Genomic DNA, 25660 nt, shown 5'->3' on the forward strand with positions numbered 1-25660 from the left:
TTGAAAGATTTGAATTTTGCTTTTTTTTATTATCCCAGCAAATGTTACACTAGAGGAAATGATTGGGAAAATACAAATAGATCCATTAAAACTGACTGATTATTTGTTCTATTACATTCAGAAATATGCAAAACAGTTGTTATATTGCAAAGCTGTAATTCTTTTTCTAGCAAAGCATTATTTTATAAAATGGTAGTGTTGCCATTGATTCCATTTTAATACAAAATACTTATATACATAATACAATATAAAAGTAAACTGGGAAGTGCCCTCCACAAAGGAATATACTAAGGCACTTTACAAATATACCAATATGTTGACCCAAATTATGTTTTATTTTAGATTAAAAAACACAAACTGTTTGACTTTAAATATCAAAGGGATTTTTTGTTTATTAAAGAAAAAGTTCTAAAGTACCTTGGGTAACAGCAGCAGCATATCTAAGAACTCCTCCCACTGGGTTTCTAAGTTCTAACATATTATTAAATCAGAATAAAATATTTCCACTCACAGTTTTGCACTTCTCAACAGCAGAAGGAAATAACTTTTTAAAAAAGTCAATCTCAAAGTGACTTCTTAGTCATACATTCTATAGTTTCTATTACAAATAGGAAGGTAGGACAGAAACAGCAACAGGGCCTGCCTCAGGACTGAACAATACACAACAGTATGTACAATTACACAATTATAGAGAGCATTTTATAAATACTATTGATAACGTATTAAAGGGGCAAGTACATAAGACAGCCAGTTTTAAGGGACAACATGGAGAACAGTGTCTTCACCCTGCCTCAGTTGAGAGCGTCCAGGTTTTATGTTGTTCTCTTTATTTGCTCAGAAAGCATCAGCTTCTATGCTGGAAGAACTGGATGTCGTCAGGGAGTAATCCAATCTAAGTATCCAAAATACTAAAATTGTGAATAGAATACTAAAATCACAGATACCAATGCTTATATACTGCCCCTGACAAACACTAGATCATCAGGGAAGTTTAGAAGGACATATAATTTGTAGCGTTTACATTCAGAGGAAACGTGGATGTGGGAGGGGAGAGACAGCACCTTTGTTTTCCTGCAGTGTAAATATGACAAAATTGGTTTTCTACTGTATTGCACCATAATCCAGGAGTAAAACCACTACATGAAAATGTAAATCTGAGTGAGAAAGCCCAAAGAACAAGAGGGCTGTCTTATAAATGTGGGAACCAAGTCAAAAATTCTTGAATTAGTATGTTTTGTGTAGGACTTTACAATTTTCAAACGTCCCATGGTGTTTCGTGATAGCACATTCTCTTACAGTTCTCCTTAGCAATCCTTCAGAAACACCTGACATTTCAGTGCCTTCACAATAGTGTTTAGAACATGTCAGTGTCATGCCAGCATCCACAGGATCATCACATCATACTCTAGAAACCTTCCCAATGACAGATTATCATCATTTTTACAGAACGTGCTCATCTGAGAACTGTGCAATAAATTGAGAGTTTTCAGTTACTTACAGGATGTAGGTCTCTAACCTGTCTGTGAAGTTTCTATCATATCCAGGGATCCCTGGATGTGCATGCAACATGTGCTTTCTGTGTATGTGCTGATATGCACTTTTTTCACTAGGGCCAGAGTTAACACAGCCTTCATCTCAAAAGAATCAGTGACCCCAAAGACCCATTCTTATACTGCAACAGGTTCTAAACTGAACACGAAAGTGTAAGCTAATAAGCTAATAATTTTTTCTCTTTCTCCAATTCAACCAATATCTTTGCTTTTAAGTTTTTTATACATATGGTTTCAAACAAATTATCTTTTATATGAAAGCTAGATAGGTAAATATCTTTCCTATCCGCAAACATTAAATCTGATAAAGTCATTCATGTCAGTAAACCCTAGGAAGAAAATAATATACAAACTTTACTAAGGTCAGAATGCAGCCTGATTTTTCTTCCTAAAAAATGTTACTACGCATTTTGTTATAGAGCCACAATTCTTCCTTAGAACCTAAACATTATATAAATAGGCACATTAATCTTAAATAAGTTAGGCGGTCTTCAATTTTTAAACCACTATGTATCTTCTAATTAGGAATGGTCATCCCAATTAGGAGTTGATTAATAATTATTTTTAACAAATTAATCTACTCTTAGGTATAATAGTGCCAAACAGAACCATTTTCCTGTGCCAGTGACTTGTCTTGTAGCACTGTTCTGAAAGAGGAAATCTACAGCAATGACAACACAATCAAGATTGATCACTGTACTGTAAAGTTACCTTTGGGGGCAGCGGTGCTGGGGACTGAACCCAGGGCTCTGTGTATGTTAGGCAAGTGCTCTACCACTAAGTTACAGCCCCAGCTCCTGGAAAAGTACTTTCTTATTTCTTAGTGAGTACATACAAATAAATTCTAATCAAAGTTTTACAAACTGAAAATAATTTCTTTGCTTAGGAGATGGAAATTTTTCCTCTAATCTTAAGATAAAAATATTACAGACCTTAGTTTTAAGTATGTGAAAATTTGATTTATGGCAACTTTGTTCCCTTTTAAAACTGGAAGCAGCATTAATATCAATATGGAAACAAAACTAGTAGTGCTCTGACTTCTTTTTTTAAAGCCAGTATTGAGAGGCTAGGTTAAGACTTCCGTGGAGGGAAGCGGTAAACGGCATTATTTCTAGTGAACTCACGTTTTTCTGCTCTATTTGTGATTCCAGGATATGACTTCCAGAATAGCATTAGCCTAAGTACACCTTCTGAAATGATGCCTTAATTTCTTTAGTTTATTGTGAACTAAAACCACAGTTACAGGGGAAATATGGATATGTTTCATATTTGGTTAAAGCAAGATAAAACTGTCTTTCAAAAACTCTTGAATTTTAAAATTATTTAGCATATATACAAATAGATACCAGGCTTCTCTTTTTAGACAGAGCACTATATTTTAAGTACTTTAAGTACCAAGAACTGACTATAATACTCAGTTCATAATTTACTTTCCTTATAACAATTTATTCTAAATTACTGGATTAAAAGGGTGGAATAAATTAACATTTTAAAACAATTTCCCATAATTTAGGAAAATAAAATATTGTACACAGAGCACACAAACTCTGTCATATTTGCATAATCTCCTCAAGACCTAAAAACGCTGCATTTCAGGTCTTTCTGCACTCTTACAAGTATCTCCTAGTCTATTAAACATACACTAGATCACGGTTTTTTACATCGGAACCTGTGTCCTGGTCATCGTCATCAGACTGTTGCTCTGAGCCTTGTGAATTAATGTATTCATACTCAATAGGCTTTGGATAATTATATGGGTAGCCATTGTCATCAAAAAACCTCCGAAAGGTAAACTCATAGAAAGCATGTTCAGGGTGCTTCCCGTTTTTATACCAGCCATTCAGAGTGTCGTTGATATTTTCTTCCTCATTATCATCACTCCACAACTTGTCAGGATCAACAGGGTCAAAATTGGACGTATCTGTTGGGTGCGTGATTTTGGGGATGTATGAAGCAGACTGCTGTCTCAGATCACTAGAGAAATCAATTGTCTTAAAAAATGGATGAGCCTTTATTTCATCAGCACCATTCTTGCCTAGGCGATCTTCTGGGCCTCGGCAGAGTTTGATGATGAGGTCAGAGGCTTCAGGACTCAGCTTAGCTTGAGGGGGAATGTGAAGAGAAGTTTGCCAGTTGATAACCTTTAAGAGAAGAGTTTTTAAAAATTAAGAAGGGAAGAGATGAAAATCAACAATTACCTCAAGTTTTATATCAAATATCTTACTGGACTACTTGTTTTTTTTCTAAGTAATTTGCATGGTATTTTACCTTTAATAATACATCACTGCTAGACAATATATTTTCTATCTTCAGCTGTTGAGAAGACTCACAGTAAGGTTCCTTACTTTGTTTTGTTTGATTTTTGTTTTGGTTTTTCAAGGCAGGATTTTAGTGTGCAGCCCTAGAACTCACTCTGTAGGCCAGGCTGGACTAGAACTCAAGAGATCTGCCTGATTCTACCTCCTGAGTACTGTGATTAAAGAAGTGTGCCACCATCTAGCTGTTTTATTTTATTTTTGAGAAAAGGTCTCTCTAATTAACCTTGGCTGTTCTGGAATTTGCTATGTGTGGTACTTTGAGTGAAAACAGCCCCATAGATTCATAGAGACTGGCATTGGGAAGCACGGCCTTGATGGAGTAGGTGTGGCACTGTTGAAGGAAGTGTGTCATTGGGGGCAGGCTCAGTGTGTCTCAGTCTCTTCCTGCTGCTTTCTGATCAAGATATAGAACTCTCTGCTCCTCTCCATCACCATGTCTACCTGCACTCTGCCATGAAGATAAAGCTGTATGTCAGCCCCCAGAAACTGTAACTAAAGCACTAAACCAAGCTGGCCTGGAACTCACAGAGATCCACCTCTACCTCCCAAGTGCTGAGGTTAAAGGTTAAAGGTGGCTACCATGCTAAGCTTAAATAGGTTGAACATTCCTAATCCAAAAAAATTCAAAATCTGAAATACTTTAAAACATAAAAGTTTGGGGACTTGAGAGATGGCTCAGTAGTTAGGAACACTGTCCAGAGAACCCAGGCTCAATTCCCAGCACCTACATGGCAGCTCATAACTGTCTGTAACTCCAGTTCCAGGAAATCTGACACCTTTATACCAATGCACATAAAATAAAAGTTAAACAAATTATTAAAAAAAAACACAAAAACTCTTAATGTTGATATGATATTATAAGTAGAAAGTTCGCCACCTGATCTGTGTTGATTGTACTCAAAATGAATTCACAAAGACCTGGAGACACAGCCTAGTGGTAGAGCACCAGTCTAGCGTATCAGAGGTCCTGGGCTTGGATCCTACCACTCCAAAAAAAAACACAGAACCATAAAGAAATAAAGGTACACTAAACTATTACATAAAATTACCTTCAGGCTGTATGACATAAATGAATTTCATGCTTAAACCTGCGATCTATTCCTATGAAATCTCAGTGTGTATATACAAACATTTAAAAATCTGGAGGCAGAGGCAGATCTCTGAAGCCAGTTGGTCTACCTACATGGTGAATTCTAAGCCAACTTAGGGCAACACACTGAAACTGTCTCAGAACAAAACAAAATCTGAAAGAATGTGAAATATTTCTGCCTCAAGTCTTTTGGACAAGACATATAAAGGTACTCTTTTAAGTACTTCAGCATATATAAAGATCTATAAAGGGCTAATAATTTTTTGTGTAGGTCCTATAGCTTACCTTCATTTGTGTTTCTAATGGTGTTTGTGCCAAGAAAGGAGGTTGTCCCACCAACATTTCAAAAAGAATAACACCAACACTCCACCAATCACATAACTGTGTATATCCTAAAAGTACCAAAATTACATAGTTATTCACAAGAACACTCTTAAAAATGCTCAGAATACAAACAGCATTAAGTCAACAATTTATACTGTAAAATCAACACTTCTATCTTAAACCTGAAAAGAAATAAGGTATATTCTAGCATAAGTTTGGCTGATCTCAAAGACTACTGAAATTATTTATGAGACAAATAAATGCTTTGCCTGTTCGTAGTAGTACTTCAGGTGCAATATAATTGGGAGTCCCAACCAAAGAATGTGCTAGACATCGCTGGTGCTGGCGTGCAGCTCTCCGTTCTAGTGGCTTCAGTCTGTCTCCACACCGACAGTTGGAAGGATCTCCCCATTCATTACTGAAATCCATGCTATCTTGCCGTGGATGATCCCCTATAAAATAAGAAGGAAAAGATTAAATGAAAGTAACAAGGACAAAAGTCAACCGCAAGTCTGTTTAATGTCTGATATCATGATTAAGAGCTAATAATACTTTTTCTGTGATAAATTAATGCACAAAAGATGCTAAGTCACTGGCAGCATTACTATTGCCGATGAGGGCCCGTTTGCAGGTATATAAACAGGGAAAGACTTGAACTAAGAAAAATGGAAGACTCAATATTTTACCTCAATGTTAAGTGACAGCAATGTAAGTCATGAGTAGGTAGGATAAAGTATCTCACTCAAACTATTCTGTTATTTTTCTGAGGGTATTTTTTAAACACATCTGATCAATTTCATTCATTCAATTCATTCAACAAAAGACAATAAATAAGAACGATTCTTCACGTAGACAGCTCATACTCTGGCAGGACAGAAGCACCACAAACATAATACAGTGATGACAGGGCTGAGGGTGATCTCAGCTGTTAGGGGTGCTTGCCTAGCCCTGGGATCCATGGACAGAACTGCAATAATTTGGCTTGCTGGAACATGCCTGTAATCCCACCATAGCTTTGCTGGCCCCTTTTAATTATTTTTTTTAGGATTTATTAATTATGTGTATACATGTGTGCATGTGCACATGATTAAGTACAGTGCCCTTAGAAGCCAGCAGTGTTAGGTCTGCTTGGAACTGGAGATATGGGCAGCTGTAATCTAACTTGCCCACATAGGTTCTGGAAACTGAACTCGGGTCCTCTGGAAGAATAGTAGGCACTCTTGTCCCTGGCCCTATTTCTTCTTTTTTCTTCTTCTTCTTCTTCTTTTTTTTTCCTTTTATTTTTAGACAGTGTCTCATTATAACCTAGACTGGCTTCAAACTTGCTATGTAGCATGACTTTAATCCCAGCACTTGGGAGGCCTCTGTGAGTTCAAGATCAGCCTGCCTGATGGACATAGCGAGTTCCAGGAAAACAGAGCTCTGTAGAGAGAACTTGTCTCAGAACTAGAAGAGGACCCCGTAGGACAGCCAGTCCTCATGACCTGAGTTTAATCCCTGGAACTTGGTGAAGGAGAGAAGCAACTCCAGCAGACCTTTGACTTCCACTTGCACATACACAAAATAAAGAGCTACTTTTGGTTTTTGTTGTTGTGGGTTTTTTTTTTAAAACCAATAATTAAAAAAAATTAGAGGCAGGGGACTCAGCTGGTAAAGTGACAGCTGAACAAGCTTAAAGACCTGACTTTGGATCCCTAACACCCCTGTAAAAACTAGGTGCTGTGACCCTACTCCTGGGAAGGTAGAGACAGGTCAGTCTTTGGAACTATTAACCAGGCAGCCTACCCAAATCCATGAGCTTCATATACAATAAGAAATCTTGTCTCAAAAATAGGGTAAAAAAAAAAAAAGTGGCCACTGAGATGTTTCAACTGGTAAAGGAGCCTGCCACAAAGCCTGATAACCCGAACTCAGTTGTCCTCTGATCATTAAACATCATGGCATGTACACACTGTGCTCATAGACATATAAAACATAAATATAAATGTCAAAATAAAAAGATAATAATCAAGGAAGATACCTGACAGTGACCCCTGCCCCTACATGTAACCACATGAACTGTACACACATTTGCCCACAAACACATGAAAGAAAATGGTGATGATGGCTTTGTGTACTTTGTGGCTGAAGGTGTACTTTGTGGCTGGCATGGAAGAGGCTCTGGGTGCTGGTCCCCAGCAGTACACACATACACAAAAGTATGGCACGGATCTGCAGTTCCAGCCTCAGAGAAGGCAGAGGCAGGATGATTAATTGAGCCCAGATTTTCCAGACCAGTCTAGAGAACACAGAAAAGAAGACACACTGATTATTCTATAAAGACAATACAGGAGATGACACAAATGTGACCTGACAATTAATTACACTACGTTGGATGGCAAGGAAGACCAAACGAGAACCTAACATTTGCTAAAATGTAAAAGGCAAGAACTCAACCCCATGAAATTCAGAACAAGACTTTTCATAAAGAAATAGCAATAGAAGGTAGACCAGAACAGTCAATAAGGGAGACATGTGGGCTGGAGAGATGGCTCAGCGGTTAAGAGCATTGCCTGCTCTTCCAAAGGTCCTGAGTTCAATTCCCAGCAACCACACGGTGGCTCAAAACCATCTGTAATGAGGTCTGGTGCCCTCTTCTGGCCTGCAGGCATACACGCAGAGAGAATATTGTATACATAATAAATTTAAAAAATATATTAAAAAGTTAAAAAAAAAATAAGGGAGACATGCAAGGGCAACACACAGATTTATAGTGAAAAGATATGGAAGAGTCTGAAGCAAGAGAGCAAAAAGAGGCTGATATATAATTAAAGCAGATCCTACAGCACAGCATGTGGGGGCTGCAGTAGCAGAACAGGAAGAGACAGGCGAACTAGATAACTATAGGAAGCTTGGCTGAGGATGGTAGAATAGAGCTACAGCGGGACTCAGCCTCCTGGGCAGGTGCCAGCGCTAATGTTCTAGAACTGAGAAGGATGGAATTGAGCAGACAGCTGTGGCAGCTTTTTGTTAAGTTTCAACAGCTATTTGAAATCCATGTGGAAACAGGGAGAGATCATTTCTAGAGAGACATGAAATCATTAACACATATAAGATATTTAAAACTAATTACAGTACTAAAATTAACCTACTTGTAATAATCACCTGGGAAATTTCATGAAAATAGTTTCCATTTTCCAGGGAACATTTTTCAATCAAGAGTTTGAAACAGAGTCTAGGAATTATACTTTTCAGGAGAATCAGAGGTAATAAAGTAAAGTGTGGGAGATACTTAATTCTAGCCACTCAGTGAGTTGGGTAAGGGAGAACATGTCTAGAATCCCTGATCTTGGGTAGCTGAGGCAGGATTGTGAGTTTGGATTCATCCTAGGCTAAACAGTGAGTTCAAGACTGGCCTGTGTCCCAGGCAGATCTCTGTGGATTCAAGGCCAGCCTGGTCTACAAAGCAAGTTCCAGATAGAGCAATTACACAGAGAAACCCTGTCTCAAAAAACCAAAAGACTGGCCTGTGCTACATAGTGAAGCCCTGCCTCAAAATTAAATAAAAAAGAAGTCCATCTGCTGTGTTCACAGATGCCCAGAAGGCTAACACTTACCTTAGAAATGCTATAAGCACTAAATTAGAATATATGTAAAGCACCTAGAATATAGTAAGTATTCAACAAACATTAGATCAACTTACATTTCCATTAGCGCTTGGAGGATTCTTGGTGATGCAGTGTGGTAGAAATAACATGGGCCCTATAATCAGACAAACCTGGGTTCAAAGCCTAGCCCTTACACTCAATTTCTGTCTGACCTTGGACAAGCTACTTCACCTAAGTCTCACGTCTTCATTCTGCCTCACAGTGTCATATGATTAAATAGAATCATGTGCATATATTTAGGGTCAAATAAGTTGTATGACAGTCATACATGTAAATAGCAGTGAAAACAAATATATGCAGTAACATGGAGAAATCTCAAAAAGAAAAGATGTAAATGAAAGAAAAAAGAAACACAAAAATACATATTGAAATGTTTAACATTAAATATTTAAATATTTAAATTTAACATATTTAAATAGTTTCAAGAACAGGAAAAATGAAGTAATACACTATTGACAAATATAATACATAATGCTATAAAATATGGTGTCCAGGTCTAGTAGCACAGGCTTGTAATCCTAGTTAAATAAGAAGCTGAGGTTAGAGGATCCTAAGGGAAAGGCTTTCCTGAACTACCGAGTTTAAGTTCACCTGAAGTCTGGGCAACCTAGTGAGAGAGCTTGTTTCAGAATAAAATACAAAGTGGTGCGACTACAGCTCAGTGACAGACCACCTGCCTAGCAGGTGGGGGCCTGAGAAACAACAGCAGCAGCAAAACTGAGAAAAGTGAAGAACGGATTATAAAGTTCTAAATAATGGATGTCTCTGAAGGAAAGAAGGGAAAATAACAATTAAGGGTATCTAACAACTACTGGTTATCTACAGGCTTTATTCAAAATTATTTTAAAAACTGACACATTTTAAAAGTCACAAAATTTTGTAGTAGTTACCTACACTTTAATAATATTTCAATAAACTTTATACACTCTTAAACTTTATAGATCTATGTGTAAGGGATTCACCTAAATTTTACAAGAGAGTTAGAAACTTATGCCTACCAGTCTCACCCATTGTTGAAGTCATCCTAAGTTGTACTACATAAGTAAATTACGGTGAATTAAAATGGAGTTTACAAGCTCACTTACCACTCTGGTAGTATTTGGAATCATGAGTCCATCTGAAGCCAGTGCACAAACCAAAGTCAGTCAATTTAATATGGCCATCTCGGTCAATCAAAATGTTATCAGGTTTAATATCTCTATGAATAAAACCCATTTTATGAACGCTTTCAACTGCACAGGTAAGTTCTGCTATGTAGAATCTTGCCAGATTTTCTGGAAAGATGCCCATTCTAATTAATAGGCTCATCATATCACCCCCAGGAATGTAGTCCATCACAAAGTACAAGTTGTCCTTATCCTGGAATGAGTAATACAAGCGAACTACCCATTCATTGTCGGCTTCGGCTAGAATATCCCTCTCGGCTTTAACATGAGCAACTTGGTTTCGGAGCAGAACATCTTTCTTTCGCAGCGTTTTTGTGGCATACAGAGCCTTCGTGTCAACTTTCCTTGCTAGACAGACTTCACCAAAGGCTCCTATTCCTAGTGTCTTTATCTTCACAAACATAGACTTGTCCATTTTAGCCCTTTTAAGACGAATATAGTTAGACTCTTTCTGGCAAAGCATCTTTCTCATTTGATCCTGGGCATCTTGAGATAATCCAACCTAGGTAAATAAACTAGAGGTTAAATAAAGAATTGTATTGGATAGCAAGAAAATAGCTTAAGAAAAAATTCAGGCATATTTTTGAAAGTTAAATGCATAATGATTTTTAATAAAGCATGTTAGAATTCTAGAATGTATTTCAGAGCAAAATTAGCTTGAAAGCTAGTAAGCAATATACAAGGTGAGTCTATATGCAAATTCAGCTGTGGAGAGCAAGTAGAAGAGGCCACCAGCAGGTTTCTAGTCCTCTCTGAAGCACTCACAGAGTAGTTTCCCAAAAGACAACAAAACAAGTTCGTTAGCATGCATTCTCAACTCTCTCCGTGCATATTCCCACATTATAGGACTAGACTGCCTTCACTAAATCGTTTTTCTAGATGTCTAGGCCTTAAATATTTTCCCCATGACTTTATATTTCACAGAGAAAAATTTCTTCACTCCAGGTTCAATCATTCTTATAAACAAAAAGAAAGAAACAACAAATGGCTCAGCAGGCAAAGGCACCTGTGGCCAAGTCTGACTCTCCCAGTTTGATCCCTAGGACCCACATGGTAGACAGAACCAACTCCCTCATGTTGTCCTCTGACCTCTACATGTTCTCAGAGGCTTGTATGCACATGTGCATGAACACATACACAGATATACATACAGAGAGATACATATAAATCAAAATGTAACTAAAAACTTTTTAAAGAAATAAAAGTCACGGTACTCTTTCTTTTTCTTTCTGAGAACGTCAGTGTAAGGATGAGACTCCTAGTCCACCTCTAACAAAGTGCAACCTGCTTGGTATCTTTTAAATATTCTGAAATAATTTCTAAAATTATGATGATTAAAAGCATTATAAAAAAAGATAAATGCAAAGCTCAGCTTCTAAGCAGTGACAGAATACCTGGACTTAGAAGGCAAGGAGTTTCTTTGGCTAATAAAGAATTTATTAAAGTTTAAAAGGACAAGACTTAGCTGGGCAGTGGTGGTGCACACCTCTAATCCCAGCACTCAGGAGCAGAGGCAGGCAGATCTCTGTGAGTTTGAGGCCAGCCAGGTCTACAGAGTGAGTTCCAGTATAGGCTCCAAGGCTACACAGAGAAACCCTGTCAAAAAACAAAAAACAAAACAAAACAAAACAAACAAACAAAAAAGAACAAAAAAGGACCACGCTTGAAAAAGTAGAGGCTAATTTTAGAAATGCAAGACTAATCTCAATACAGCAACCTCATGCTTCTGTTAGAATGTGCATTTGCATGCAAAGTCTTTTCAGAGTGGTAGCATGCCAGACTTAGTACAGAACTCTTTCTCTTAAAATCTTACTTGCCTACACAGTAATGGAGGCTACAGAAGTCAGCAAAGCTTCCAACACCATGAAAGTTTAAGTCAGCTATTAGTGAAAGTGAAGAGGAAAAAGGAAAAATAAACTAAGAAAATACATAGACTTTAGTAAGAAATCTAAGAACAATGTGAATAAAAGAATTTGTGGTATTTCTCATTTAACATAATTATTTATAGTAAGAAAATATTGACTGGGCAGTGGTGGCACATGACTTTAATCCCAGCACTCGGGAGACAGAGACAGGCAGATCTCTGTGAGTTCGAGGCCAGTCTGGTCTACAGAGTGAGTTCCAGGACAGTCAGGGCACAGAGAAACTATGTCTGGAACTCTCGGTACCAAAGAAAGAAAATATCGTACTGAACTCAAGTGAGACTTGAAATAATCATTTTATAGCTCTCTCAGGATGAAAAAAAGCATAATTGTCTTACACTTTGAGTGGCAGATGCAAAAGGAAGGAAAATTCAAAGTTTTGCATTCTGAGCACAGGATACAATCATGATGGTGAGGGCTCAACCACAGTACCTACCTACGGCTTCTACCTGAAATCTGAAGGGAGTGCTCACTTCTCTGGTCTCAATGTATTCAACAATTTCAGCACACTCTCCTCAAACATAATTAGAAGAGGAAAGTAACTGCAAAGAGATGACTTTGGCACTTCTTTAATTTTTTTCTTCCTGGTGTGTGTGTGTGTGGTGTGTGTGTGTGTCTGTCTGTCTGTCTGTCTGACAGTCTTGTTACTGGAACAAGGCAGTCTTTGCTGCCTTGGAACTAGAAACACAGGCCTCTGCCTCCTGAGTGCTGTCATTAAAGGTGTGTGCCACTATGCCTGGTGACTTTGACACTTTCTAATAATGTGTATATAGAGAATAAACACCAAATTCTCAACTAAAAAGCAATGATTTTAATGTGTGTTGAAAGATAACCCAGATATTTCTATGTATGTTATAAAACAATGTATAAAACCTAGAAATTAACCCTTGTTTTAATTTCCATATCCCATATACTATAATGAATTGCAAATTTACATCAGAACTTTATTATAGGAAATGCTGAATAAGTCACTGAAATGCTATAAACAAAAATTCTCCCCGAGTTTACTCAAATTATTGGCAATACATTATATTTCACTGTAAGAATACCAGAGCACAGTACTTTAAAATGCCAAGGACATAGACGATCAAGCGTGAAAATATTTTTAAGAGTTTTACCCGCATCATTTCATTTTCTAACTGTTTTTTGCGATGCAGACGTTGCTGATGAGACTTCAAGACATTTTCTACATGCTGCTCCATAAAAAATTTGAAGGCCTGAGGTGAGTAGCTCTGAATACGAGACTCTCTTCGTTCTTCATCTTTCTTGTTTTTCCTAACAGTGATAGGTGAAGTTGTAATCTGTTTCTTTTCTTTATCCCCGCTATCAACATTTTCCAAACTTTTCTCACTATCTTCTTCCTTGGGTAAGCTAGACTGATCTTCTTTGCATGGTTTATTTATTGATTCATATGGAGGAACAGATGGGTTTTGGTGTAGCAGATGTTTTGGATAAGGTGGTGGTGGACCTTGATAGCTTGGAGCTTCAGCAACAGGTGGAATGACAGGCACATTTGGAGCTGTACTCTCAGGAAAAGGGGTAGGCTGAACAGTCTGAATTGGCTGTGGCATCCAAGAAGGATGGGTAGGGGCTAAAGCAGTCTGCAGCTCTGGTTTTAAGACACGCATGCTTTTCACAGGCTGTTGAATAGGAGCTGGTGTGATCGCAGTGACTGTAGTGGCTGAAGGCTGAGAGTTAGCAGAGTGACTTGGTCTACTTCCTAACGGGTTATTAAAAGAATTTGACCTCACTGGTATGTTAGGTTGCCATGTAGGAATTTCATGCCCACTGTTTGGCGATGATTGGACAGGAGCAGAGGATGATTGGGGCCAAGTTGTTTGCAGTCCAGGTACATTAATATTATAAAGCTCCATGTTATGACTGTTCCTGTTTGGCACCATCATCGACTGAGGAATATTTCCATTTGTGTATGATGGAGGAGCAGCAGATCCCCCTGTTTGTAAAGTAGAAGGGCTTTGTCCATTAGCTGGGGTCAGAGGATATGGAGGTGGTGGCTGCCGATTCACAGCACCAGCAGGGACATTTTGGTGCATGATAAAATCAGTCTGACCACTGCCGTTCTGAACTCCAGGTCTCCCTGGTGGAAAGTTAAATTTGTTAGTACTTTGCATGATGATTGGTTGTCTGCCAACTGGAACAGAATTAATGCCTCTTTGTCCCTGGTTAGGAGGACTCATGGGAGAAGGGTTAAGAGGTGGTGGAGGGTAGCTCTCCTGCCATGCCCCAGGTGGAACAGGAGAGATTCGGGAGATTACGTATTCCATGCTACCAGAGTAGCGCTTTGTCTGTGAGTTTGGTTCCCACGAAGGGGGGGGTGGAGTTGTGCCTCGTGGAGGGGGAGTCTGGCCTCTTGGAGGTGGTGGAGGAGTAACACTCCTAACTTGAGGTGGTGGTGGGGGATTCACTCTCTGTCCATTGCTTGGGTGAGCTTGAGCAAATGCTGCAATACCAGATCCAGATAGGGGTCTTCCTACATCTGCCTGTGAGTTGGGGCTTTCAGAACGATAGACCACATTTTCTCCTAGAGGTGGGCCATGTCTCTGAGGAACTAAAGACTCTTTAGAACCTTTCCAGCTTTGTTTTCGGTTAATTGATTGTTGCACATTTCCTGTGATTATAAAAGAGAGAACAGTCATGTTTTTAACCTCTCATTTTAAAATAATTTATCTCAGAATTCTGTTACTACTAAATGATACTTAAGTTTAAGAACTGTAAAATAGCAATAAGTCAAGAGATCAATTTTACAATGTAACACGAGTAATAAAAACCAGACATACTGGGGTTCAAACTGAAGATCAGAAAAGCAAAACAGCCAGTCACTGGCTCTTACCTCTTTGTTATTTATGTTTTAATAAATAAAGCTTGGCTGAACGTCAGTGCAAAGTAGCCACACTAGTTAGCCATGCAGGCCAGGCTGTGGTTTCACACATCTTTAATCCCAGCAGCTATACCAGTTAGTCATAGAGGCTGGGCAGTGGTGGTGCATACCTTTAATGCCAGCACTAGAGAGGAATATAAAGACAGGAGGAGACAGGTCTCATGCTCAGTCTCATTCTGAGGATTTGGGGAGACAGGATCACCATTTCGGTGTGAGATAGAGGTAAGAGCCAGTGGCTGGTTGCTTTGCTTTTCTGATTCTCAGATTGAACCTCAATATCTGTCTCTGAGTTTTTATCACTGTGTTACATTATAACGTGTTGACTATAGGTAATAACAATGCATTCTTGGGGCTGGAGAGATGGCTCAGTGGTTAAAAGTGATCGCTGCTCTTACAGAAGATCTATGCTCAGTTCCCACCACCCACAAGGCAGCGCACAGTGGTAACTCCAGCTCCAGGCTATCCAACATCCTCTTTTGAACTTCACAGGTATTAGATACATGGGTTCACTTACATACATGCAAGTAAAACATCCATAACCTAACAAAAACCCAATGCATTCTCGAGAACTGCACAAAATAATTAACTGACTAATTAGTTCAAGGATCTTAATTGTCATTTAGCCTAGGCTGTCCTCAAATTCTTGGTCTTCCTGTTCTAGACTTCCATGTGCTAAGAAAATAAGGGTATACCAACCCTGCCCAGATCTAAGAGAGTACATTTTAAGTATTCCCATCAACCCCTCCCCCAATAAGTGAGATAAGCTAGATAGTTGATGTTTGTTAGCTTGATTTAGCCCCCACCACCAAAGGTTAGGAAATAGTTTCAGCACATGATGTTACTTAAAGACATGGTTATTACATTTCATTAATTTGTGCATGTATGTGGATACACATGTGCCACAGCATGCATACGTAGGTCAGAAAACAACTTGTGGGAGCTAATTCTTTCCCTCCATTATGTAGGTCACAGGGATCAAACTCAGTCCCTCAGGCTTGGTGGGAGGAATGTTTTTGAGACATCCAGGCTGAAGTAAACTTAGAATGTACATACCAAGTTTGAGGCTAGCCAAGGATACTGAGACCTTGTCTCTCTCTTTTTTTTTTATTTTTAACTTCATTTTTATTATTAATATTACCTTTAAATTTTTTTTTAAATTTTTTGAGACAGAGTTTCTATGTGTAGCCCTGGCTGGCCTGAAACTCATGTAGACCAAGATGCCCTCTAACTCAGAGATCTGCCTGCTTTTGCCTCCTGAGTGCTGGGATTAAAGGTGTTTGTCACCACCTCCTGGCAATTTTTAATATTCTTTTCATTTTTATTTCATTTGCACTGATGTTTCTGTCTGCATGTATGTCTGTGTAAGAGTGTCAGATCCCCTAGAACTGGTGTTACAGACCGTTGTTGATGGGGAACCTCAGCCAATCATATTCTGCTTAGGGTGTGTCCCCGTGGGGCCACACAAAACAAATAAAAGATTTACAATCTGCTCGCTAGCCACTTCCTCTTTTGCCCCTGCATTCTCAGACTATTGGGACTCTGGTGTAAGTTTTCCTTCCTTCTGTTTATTAAAGCTGTATCTCTTATATTAAGCTAGTCTGGTTAATTTTTAACTACCGATCGACCTCGCCCCTTTACGTTGTGAACTGTCATGTGGGGCTTGGAATTGAACCTGGATCCTCTAGATGAGTAGCCAGTGCTCTTAACTGCTCAGTCATCTCCCAAGGCCCTATTTTTAATATTTTAAATTATATGTATATGCTGATGTGCCTGAATGGAGATGCCCTTGCAGGTCAGAGGCATCAAATGTCCTGGAGCTGGAGTTGTGAGCCAACTGATACATGTGCTGGGAATCAACTTGGGTCCTCGGCAAAAGCAGTACAAAGACTTTTTTTTTTTTTTTAAAAAAGAAACATTTATTTATTATGCAGCAGTTTTCATCCCTGCATGCCAGAAGAGGACACTGGATCTCATTATAGATGGTTGTGAGCCACCATGTGATTGCTGGGAATTGAACTCAGGACCTCCGGAAGAGCAGCCAGTGCTCTTAACCTCTGAATCATCTCTCTAGTTCCAAAGCCCTTTATTTCAAAATAATAAATAAATAAAAAGTAAAAAAAAAAATTTGGATATGGTAGTTTGAATGAAAATGGTCCCCATAGGCTCATAAAGAGTGGCATTATTTGAAAGGATTAGGACATATGGCCTTGTTGGGGAAAGTGTACCCTTATTGGAGGAAGCTCAAGCCAGGCCCAGTGGCTTTCTTTTCCTTCTGCCTGTAGATGATTCAGATGTAGAACTCTTAGCTCCTTCTCCAGCACCATGTCTACCTGGGTGCTGCCATGTTTCCCACCATGACAATAATGAACTAAACCTCTGAACCTGTAAACCAGCCCAATTAAATTAAATGTTTTCCTTTATAAGTGTTGCAATGGTCATAGTGCCTCTTTCTAGCAATAAACCCAGGCACTTGACATGCTAATTTCATTTTTATTCCCTCCACCTCACAGTACACATTCTTAACCACTGAACCATCTCTCCAGCCTGGAGACCTTGTCTCAAAACAACCACAAAATTTTAGGGGAGAAATTAAGTTTTATTGCTATTTTTTTGAAATAAAAAAAAACCTGGGCCCCAAATTGGGGTTCTGATTTTGCTTTCAATTTCTTTTAGAAGCTAGTTCTTATCCAGCGCTTCCTACCTAGGGGACACATTCAGACTTTCTTAACTGGTGAGTTCCTTCTTCTCCCCTTTCAGTATTTCTCCTCCCAAATACTAGGGCCTGAACCCAGGGACTCACGTTTTTTGTTTTGCATTTGTAAGACAGGGTATTGCCTTGTTTCATTTTCTTCCTGCCCACTGGTAGGGACTGAAACTGGGTCTTTCGGCAAGCAAGGCAAATGACTGATCACTGTGCTTTATGTCCAAGTACCCCATCTTCTTTTTTAATCTATGTATTACTTCCTACTAGTGAATTTCAAAGAACCTGGCAAGTTTTTGAAGTTCTTCATATATACTGCTGTCCAGAAAAGGGTGATATTCTGTCATTTTACAGTGAGAATGTCTGTATTTTTAAGACCTGCCAAGTTCTCTGAAATATTTAGTAAGAAAGAAAGTTATGCATGGTAGAGTAAACGAACAAGTAGGATTTAGTAAGAATGATGTTTTTTTCTCCTTCCCCTTTTCCTTTAAAAATTTATTTCCTAAATAATCAACATATATACATATAGACCCATTCAGGTTTCCAAGGAAAGAAAATATTGTGGCTATTAATAGTGATATGGTATTTTAAAAAGGTATTTATTTATTTACCTTGACACAGGTTCTAACTATGTAGCCCTGGCTAGCCTGGAATTCCCATATACCATTACCTTAATTTGAGATTTGAAACTTCCCTTTATTGTAAACTGTAACGACTAATCTTGGTTGTCAACTTGATCACATCTATAATCAACTAAAATGCAAGCAAGCTGAGCACACCTGTTGATGGAGTCCACAAAGATACGCAGTATGACAACTGACGTTTGGAAGGCAATCCACTAAAGATTTACACATCTGATGGAGGTTAAATCACATAGGCACAGTCTGTGAAACATGCTGTCTTTTGATTAGCTGGCTGTCTCTAACTGCAAACCCTTAGCAGTGTATTCCTCATATGTCGGGTAGGGCACAATCTTCCCGTGTTCTGTTAGTAGGATGACTTCTTCCTATGCTGTATTTTCTGGCATATTAAGTAAACAAGCTCTCATAGTCCAGTCCCACTTTAAGATGAGAAACTTTGAAGCCTGTTCTCGACCTACAGCCTGACTGACAGGGCAAACTGGCCAGACACTATTTCCTTGTGGAGAGATCACAGGAGGAACTTCCAAAGAGCAGAATCGCAGGTGTCGGGCCTTTTAGATACAAGTTTTCTGAAGATTTATGACAATTAGGTACTACTGTAGGAGTTGGGCCTTGTTATATCATAGCCCTTCAAGAGATCAATAGCACCTAGGTCTCCTTCACTGATACTCCTTGCTCAGATTCAAAATAGCAATTACAGTACTCAACTTCATTTGGAAAAGCAAAAAAAAAAAAAAAAAAAAAAAATCCTATACAATGAAAGAACTTCTGGAGGCATCACAATCCCTGACTTCAAACTCTACTACAGAGCTACAGTACTGAAAACAGCCTGGTATTGGCATAAGAACAGACAGGAGGACCAATGGAACTGAATAAAAGGCCCGGATATCAGTCCACATATCTTCAAACACCTGATCTTTGATTAAAAAGAGCAAAAAAAAAAATCAAATGAAAAAAGAAAGCAAATTTAACAAGTGGTGCTGGCATAACTGGATATCAACATGAAGAAAAATGAAAATAGACCCATATCTGTCATCATGCACAAAACTCAAATCCAAATGGATCAAAGACCTCAACATAAAGCCAGCAACACTGAACCTTATAGAAGAGAAAGTAGGAAGTACACTTGAACACATTGGCACAGGGAACCACTTCCTAAATATAACCCAACAGCACAGACACTGAGAGAAACAATTAATATATGGGACCTCCTGAAACTGAAAAGCTTCTGTAAAAAAAAGGACAGGTCAACAAGACAAAATGACAGCCTACAGAATGGGAAAAGATCTTCACTAACCCCACATCAGACAGAGGTCTGATCTCCAAAATATACAAAGAACTCAAGAAATTGGACACCAAAAGATAACATAATCCAATAAAAAAATGAAGTATAGACCTATATAGAGAACTCTCAACAGAGGGATCTAAAATGGCTGAAAGGCACTTAAGGAAATGTTCAACGTCCTTAGTCATCAGAGAAATGCAGATCAAAACAACTCTGAGATTCCATCTTACACCTGTAAGAATGGCCAAGATCAAAAACACTGATGACAACTTATGCTGGAGAGGTTGTGGGGAAAAGGGAACACTTCTGCATTGCTGGTGGGAATGCAAGCTGGTACAACCCCTTTGGATGTCAGTGTGATGATTTCTCAGAAAATTAGGAAACAACCTTCCTCAAGACCCAGTAATATCACTTTTGGGTATATATCCAAAGGATGCTCAATTGTGCCACAAGGACATGTGCTCAACTATGTTCATAGCAGCATTGTTTGTCATAGCCAGAATCTGGAAACAACCTAAATGCCCCTCGATCGAAGAATGGGTAAGAAAAATGTGGTACATTTACACAATGAAGTACTAAACAGCAGAAAAAAAAAAAAAAAACCACAGCTTGAATTTTGCAGGATAGTGGATGGAACTAAAAAACATTATTTTGAGTGAGGTAACCCAGACACAGAAAGACAATTATCACATGTATTCACTCATAGGTGGTTTTAAACATAAAGCAAAGAAAGTCAGCCTACAAACCACAATCTCAGAGAATTTAGACAACAATGCAGACACTAAGAGAGACTTACACAGATCTAATGTACATGGGAAGTAGCAAGTAGAAAAAGACAAGATCTCCTGAGTAAATTGGGAGCATGGGTACCTTGGGGGAGGGTTGAAGGGGAGAGGGGAGCAGAGAAAAATGTAGAGCTCAATAAATATCAATAAAAAAATATAGCAATTAACACTTTGTACCAGCTTTTGATGCAGTAGACTGTTTTTGTTTACATCCTGAGAGTCAGCTGACAAAAAAGACTATTTATTGACTAACCATGTCCAGATATAATTAATCACACTTAAGAAATGTAAAATAATGCACTTATTCATTGCCTTTTCTTTACATCTTTCAACAGTTTAGTTTTCTCCCTTCTGTAACCTGTAGTAGCCCCTTTAAGAGAAGGCCAGTGCCTCGCCATAGTTGCAACTGTGCTTAGCTACAAACTAGCTGATAAGTTTTGCTAGGTATCTTCAAAGAATGCCTGTGTCTCTGGGAATCTTCCTTGTAGGTTTTTTTTTTTTATTACTAACAAGCTATTAATGAATGAGCACATGTATGTGTGTGTGTGTGTGTGTGTGTGTGTGTATGTTTGTAACGGCAGAAAAAATAAAGAGTACATGAATAAAAAGAACGTGTGCGAGAACAATCTTTTCCTATAGTCATCAGACTGTAGCTCCTACGCTTACTGTGGCTTCTCATTTTGAACTCTGAGTGAAAGCTTTTAGGGCAGGTCCTTAAAAGTTTTCAATAACCTGTGAGGGATTTTCCTGTTTGGCTCACTTGAGGTGAGAAGACTCACCTTAAATCTGGGCCACACCTCCTGATGGCAGCACATATAAGAGGACATAAAAGTAGGAAGCTTTTGCTTTTTACTTGCTTGCCCTCAATCTTGCTGGCAAATTCATCTATCTTATGGCTAGGACATTGCTTTGCTGGTATAAGTACTTACTTCTTTGAGATTCTAAAAGAGACATGAATCAAACAACTACTGGATCCTTGGTCTTCTGATCAAAAGAGACAGTCATTGTTGGACTAACCAGACCACATCCTATAAGTCACTCTAACTAATAAATAACCCTTGTAGGGGGACTAGAAAGATGGCTCAAAAGTTAAGAGTACCAGCCAGGCAGTGGTGAAGCATGCCTTTAATCCCAGCACTTGGGAGGCAGAGGCAGGCAGATCTCAGTGAGTTCGAGGCCAGCCTGGTCTACAAAACGAGTTCGAGGTCAGCCAGGGCTGTTACACCGAGAAACCTTGTCAAAAAAAAAAAAAGAAGTACTTGTCGCTCTGTTGGGGTTCAGTTCCCAGTACCCCATATGGTGGTTTACAACTGCTTCAAAGCCTAGACCTCAATGAGCACCAAGAAAGCATGTGATATACATACAGAAATCACAATACACACATACATAAAATACAAATAAAATTTAAATAAATTCCCTTTCATTCCTATAAATTCTGTTCATCTAGAGAACCTTGATTATACAGCGTTTGTCAGTCTGTCTCTCCATCTACCTCCATTCTTCCTTTCTTTCTGCTTTTTTGCTTGTTTGAGACAGGATCTCCTGTAGTTCAAGCTGACTTTGAACTCACTTTGTAGCTATTGCTGGCCTTGAATTACTCCTCCATCTCCCATGTGTTGATATTACCAGAAATCTGCCACCATGCCTGGTAATAGCAGCAATTTCTAAGACTTAACATATTCAGGTGTTTTACAATATATGGTAAAAGAAGAAATAAAAAAAAACAAACAACCGATATGATGAATCACCTGGTTTCATGCTGGCATTAATAGGTCTGGCAGCCGCTGCAGCCATCTGCTCTCGACGAGGATCTTGGTAACTCATTTTGCTAATAAATTCAACAGCTGCTTCTATGCTTCTGTTATTAGTTTTCTGAAGAGCTTGAATAACCATGTCCTAGTACAAAATTTTTACAAAAAGAAACATAATTTCAATATGATTAGCAGAAGTAAAGAATGAGAGTAGTAAACACAAGAGAAATTCCTCGTTATAAATAAAAAAGACAGAGCCTCACACCTAATGATATCTTATTTCATTATCACTTACTTTGCATACATGTGTGCACATGTGTGTGCACAAGAAAGCCAAGGTGAGTGTGTGGTGGTCAGAGAACAACTTGCAGAAAGAAGTTCTCATCTTTATTAGAAGATCCTAGAGCCATTAGGTTACCCTGCTTGTCAGCAGGCACCTTTATCTCCTGAGACAACTAGCCAGTCCCCACACCCTATTATTAGTGTCTTTGTAATTACTGACAATAGCCCCATAAATCTCAAACTACTAAAGAAACAAAACAAACCTTTAAATCTTAAAAATGTTTCTTAATATTTTATCTTTATGTAACATAGCTACTGCTTCCTTCTAGTATTAATTTTTGGAGCAAAAACATCACTATGGTTTTGATTATTTTTTATTCTTACATAAACAAGGATTATCATATTCAAAAAGCAATAAAAACACTGGACACGAGCCAGTGATTGTTAGCAGACAAATATGCTTGCCATTTTAGGCCTGGCAGCTTAAATTCAATCCCAAGATCCCACGTAAAAAAGAAAAGAGAGAACAGAATCCACAGGTTGTTCTCGGACCTCCACATGTGTGTCACATCATATGCCTACCCCATATCATGCACACACCCAAACAACAATAATAAAAAAATTAAAAACTTTAAGACACTGAAAGTCACTTTTTGTATCATTAAGTGTTTTATTAAGTACTTTTGCCAGTATGTCTATCAGTAAAGGAATTCCTTGCTAGTTTTTATTAAGAGGTTACATCTGTCAGGCATGGAGATGAAAGCCTTTAATCCTAGCAGTCTTTGCAGAGAACCTCAGTGTGATTCTCAGCACCTACACATCAGGTAGTTTACAACCACCTATAACTTCAGTTCCAAGGAATCTACTGCCCTCCTCTAGCCTCAGAGGGCACCTGCATTCATATGCACAAATCCACATTTGTACACACATATACACAGAATTTAAAATAATAAACAAAATAAAATAAAAAAGGTGTCAGATCCTCTGGAACTGGACCACTATAAAGGATCATATAGGTGCTGGAAATTGAACCCAGATCCTCTGGGAGAGAAGCTAGCTCTGCTCTAACTGAGCCATCTCTCCAGTCCCAAATCACTATCATATTCAAAGCATTAACTGGATTTTTGTTAAAAGCAACCAAACTCAATCTCTAACTGAAACAAGGTATACTGTGATCATGTTTTATGACAGTCAGATTTTGCAAATTTGTGATTCTAAGAAATTAACTCTTACTTTAAATGCAAATTTAATTTATAAACTGGTTAAATCAAACCAAACTGTAACTATGCTATTAACCATCATATGGTAGCACCACATCACTGGCAAGAAAACCCATCATTGTTTATCAATATGTTGAAATCATATTTTGTTAAATGATCTAGAATTTCAGCCTATGGTTTGGGTGATTATTATCCTGGCTTTTGCTTTTTTTGTGACAGGATCTCAATTAGGCCATTGTGGCCTTAAACCAGATATAAAACTTAGCATGATCACCTCACTTCTACCACCCAAGGCTGTGACCACAAGGCATATAATATCATACAACCAGTTTTATTACACTATATGAAAACTACTGCTATGATTTAAAATATTTTCACATAGCTGGGCAGTGAAGGTGCACGACTTTAATGTTAGCACTCAGGAAGCAGAGGCAGATGGATGGCTGTGAGTTCAAGATCAGCTGTGAATTCCAGGACAGTTTCCAAAGCCACACAGAGAAACCCTGTCCTGAAAGACCTAAATAAATAAATAGATCCACATATGTAACAATGTCAGCTTAGTGTTCAGTACTTAAAATAGAGTATTAGTGCCAGTGTGAAAAAAGAATGTTCAAATCAGCACCTTTAATACAAGTGCTATGTGGTTTTTTAAAAAATTACATAATTATGCCTCCATAGTCATGTTTGTAGAAAAGAAATATCTGTAGTGATTATGTATTTATATCCTCCAAAAAAGCATCAATACTATTTAACATTTATGCCTATCAAGGAATTAATCTTGAAATATTTGAACTTTTAATTCAGTAGTTACCAGAAACATTCTCAGAAAATAGAGAGAAAGAAAAAAATGAAGAAAGAAAGTAAGAGAGAGAGAGACAGAAAGATGGATGGATGGATGGATGGATGGATGGATGGAGACTGGGCATAATGCTGCACACCTGTGATCACATCACTTGGAAGATTGAGGAAAGAGACTGAAAAGCGTGAAGTGAGGCTGGACTAAACAGGGTTCCACACTAACCTGAGCTATACAAGACACCAGCTTAACACAAAACAAACAGACCCCCCCACCCCGACAAAAGGGCAAGTAAACTGTGCTGGTTAGTTTTATGTCAACTTGACACAAGCTAAAATCATTTATGAAGAGGGGGAAATCTTAATCGAAAAAATATCTCCACCAGATTGCTTGTTGGCAAACCTATGTATGGGGCATTATTTTTTTGCAGGGGGAAGGGGGGGGGTTGAGACAGGGTTTCTCTGTGTAACCGTCCTGGCTATCCTGGAACTTGCTTTGTAGTTCAGGTTGGGCTCAAACTAACTCACTAAGACCTGCCTACCTCTGCCTCCCAAGTGCTGGGATTACAGGCATGCACTGTAGCCACCACCTGGCCTATGAGGCATTTTCTTGATTGATGTGAGAGGGCCTAGCTCATTGCAGGTGGTGGCACCCTTGGACAGGTGGTCCTGGGTGTTCTCAGAAAGCTAAGAGGAGCAAGTAAGTAAACAGCACTCCTCCACAGCTTGTTCCAGTTCCTGTCTCCAGGTTCCTGCCCTGAGTTCCTGCCTTGGCTTTCTCAGTGATGGACTTATAAATTGTAAGGTGAAATAAATTCTTTTCTAATCAAGTTACTTTTAGTCATGTTTTATTACAGCAAAAGAAACCCTAACTAAAACAAACAAACAAAATGGTACCAGATTCATGGAACAGTTCTGTGACAAGACCTGACCATGTTTTGGGGAAGACTGTAATTCTGGGTGAGAAAAGCCATCAAGTGTTCAGAGTTTATGAACTGCTGTGGGAATCTAGAAGATAATGCTGGGGCTAAAAAGAGACCAACACCACTGAGGTAAACTATTCTGGGCAGTGTTTCCTCAGAGTTAGTACACAGAAGCTGTGGTTCCGAGTGAGCCAAGGCTTTACCTTAGTGCGAGCAGTCAAACCTGGGTAGTGTGTAAGTTTCCAGGTAGTACTAGTTTTGGAGCATGAAGGAGTGATGAAGATCAGCTGAGGCTTGGCACTGTGAGAGGCCAGGAAAGGCCAGTGGTGAATGTGCAGCCTCAGTTGAAGCAGAAGTCCCA

The 25660-nt window shown here is 38.7% G+C and overlaps 1 protein-coding gene across 1 annotated transcript in view; it reads right to left on the minus strand.

Moving 5' to 3' along the window:
- Lats1 (large tumor suppressor kinase 1) overlaps window positions 1-25660 on the minus strand; it is a 27827-nt gene continuing 2167 nt past the window's right edge. The window contains exons 2-7 of the mRNA XM_048424993.2: window positions 22077-22224; window positions 13136-14646; window positions 10015-10597; window positions 5552-5734; window positions 5244-5350; window positions 1-3691 (exon numbers count right to left, since the gene is read on the minus strand). Of these exons, the coding sequence (XP_048280950.1) occupies window positions 3182-3691; window positions 5244-5350; window positions 5552-5734; window positions 10015-10597; window positions 13136-14646; window positions 22077-22224 (3042 nt within the window). The 3' untranslated portion in view covers window positions 1-3181. The remainder of the gene's footprint in view (window positions 3692-5243; window positions 5351-5551; window positions 5735-10014; window positions 10598-13135; window positions 14647-22076; window positions 22225-25660) is intronic.

The sequence above is a fragment of the Myodes glareolus genome, chromosome 1 (genome assembly GCF_982192425.1).
Source record: "Myodes glareolus chromosome 1, mMyoGla1.1, whole genome shotgun sequence".
Taxonomy (NCBI): Eukaryota; Metazoa; Chordata; class Mammalia; order Rodentia; family Cricetidae; genus Myodes; species Myodes glareolus.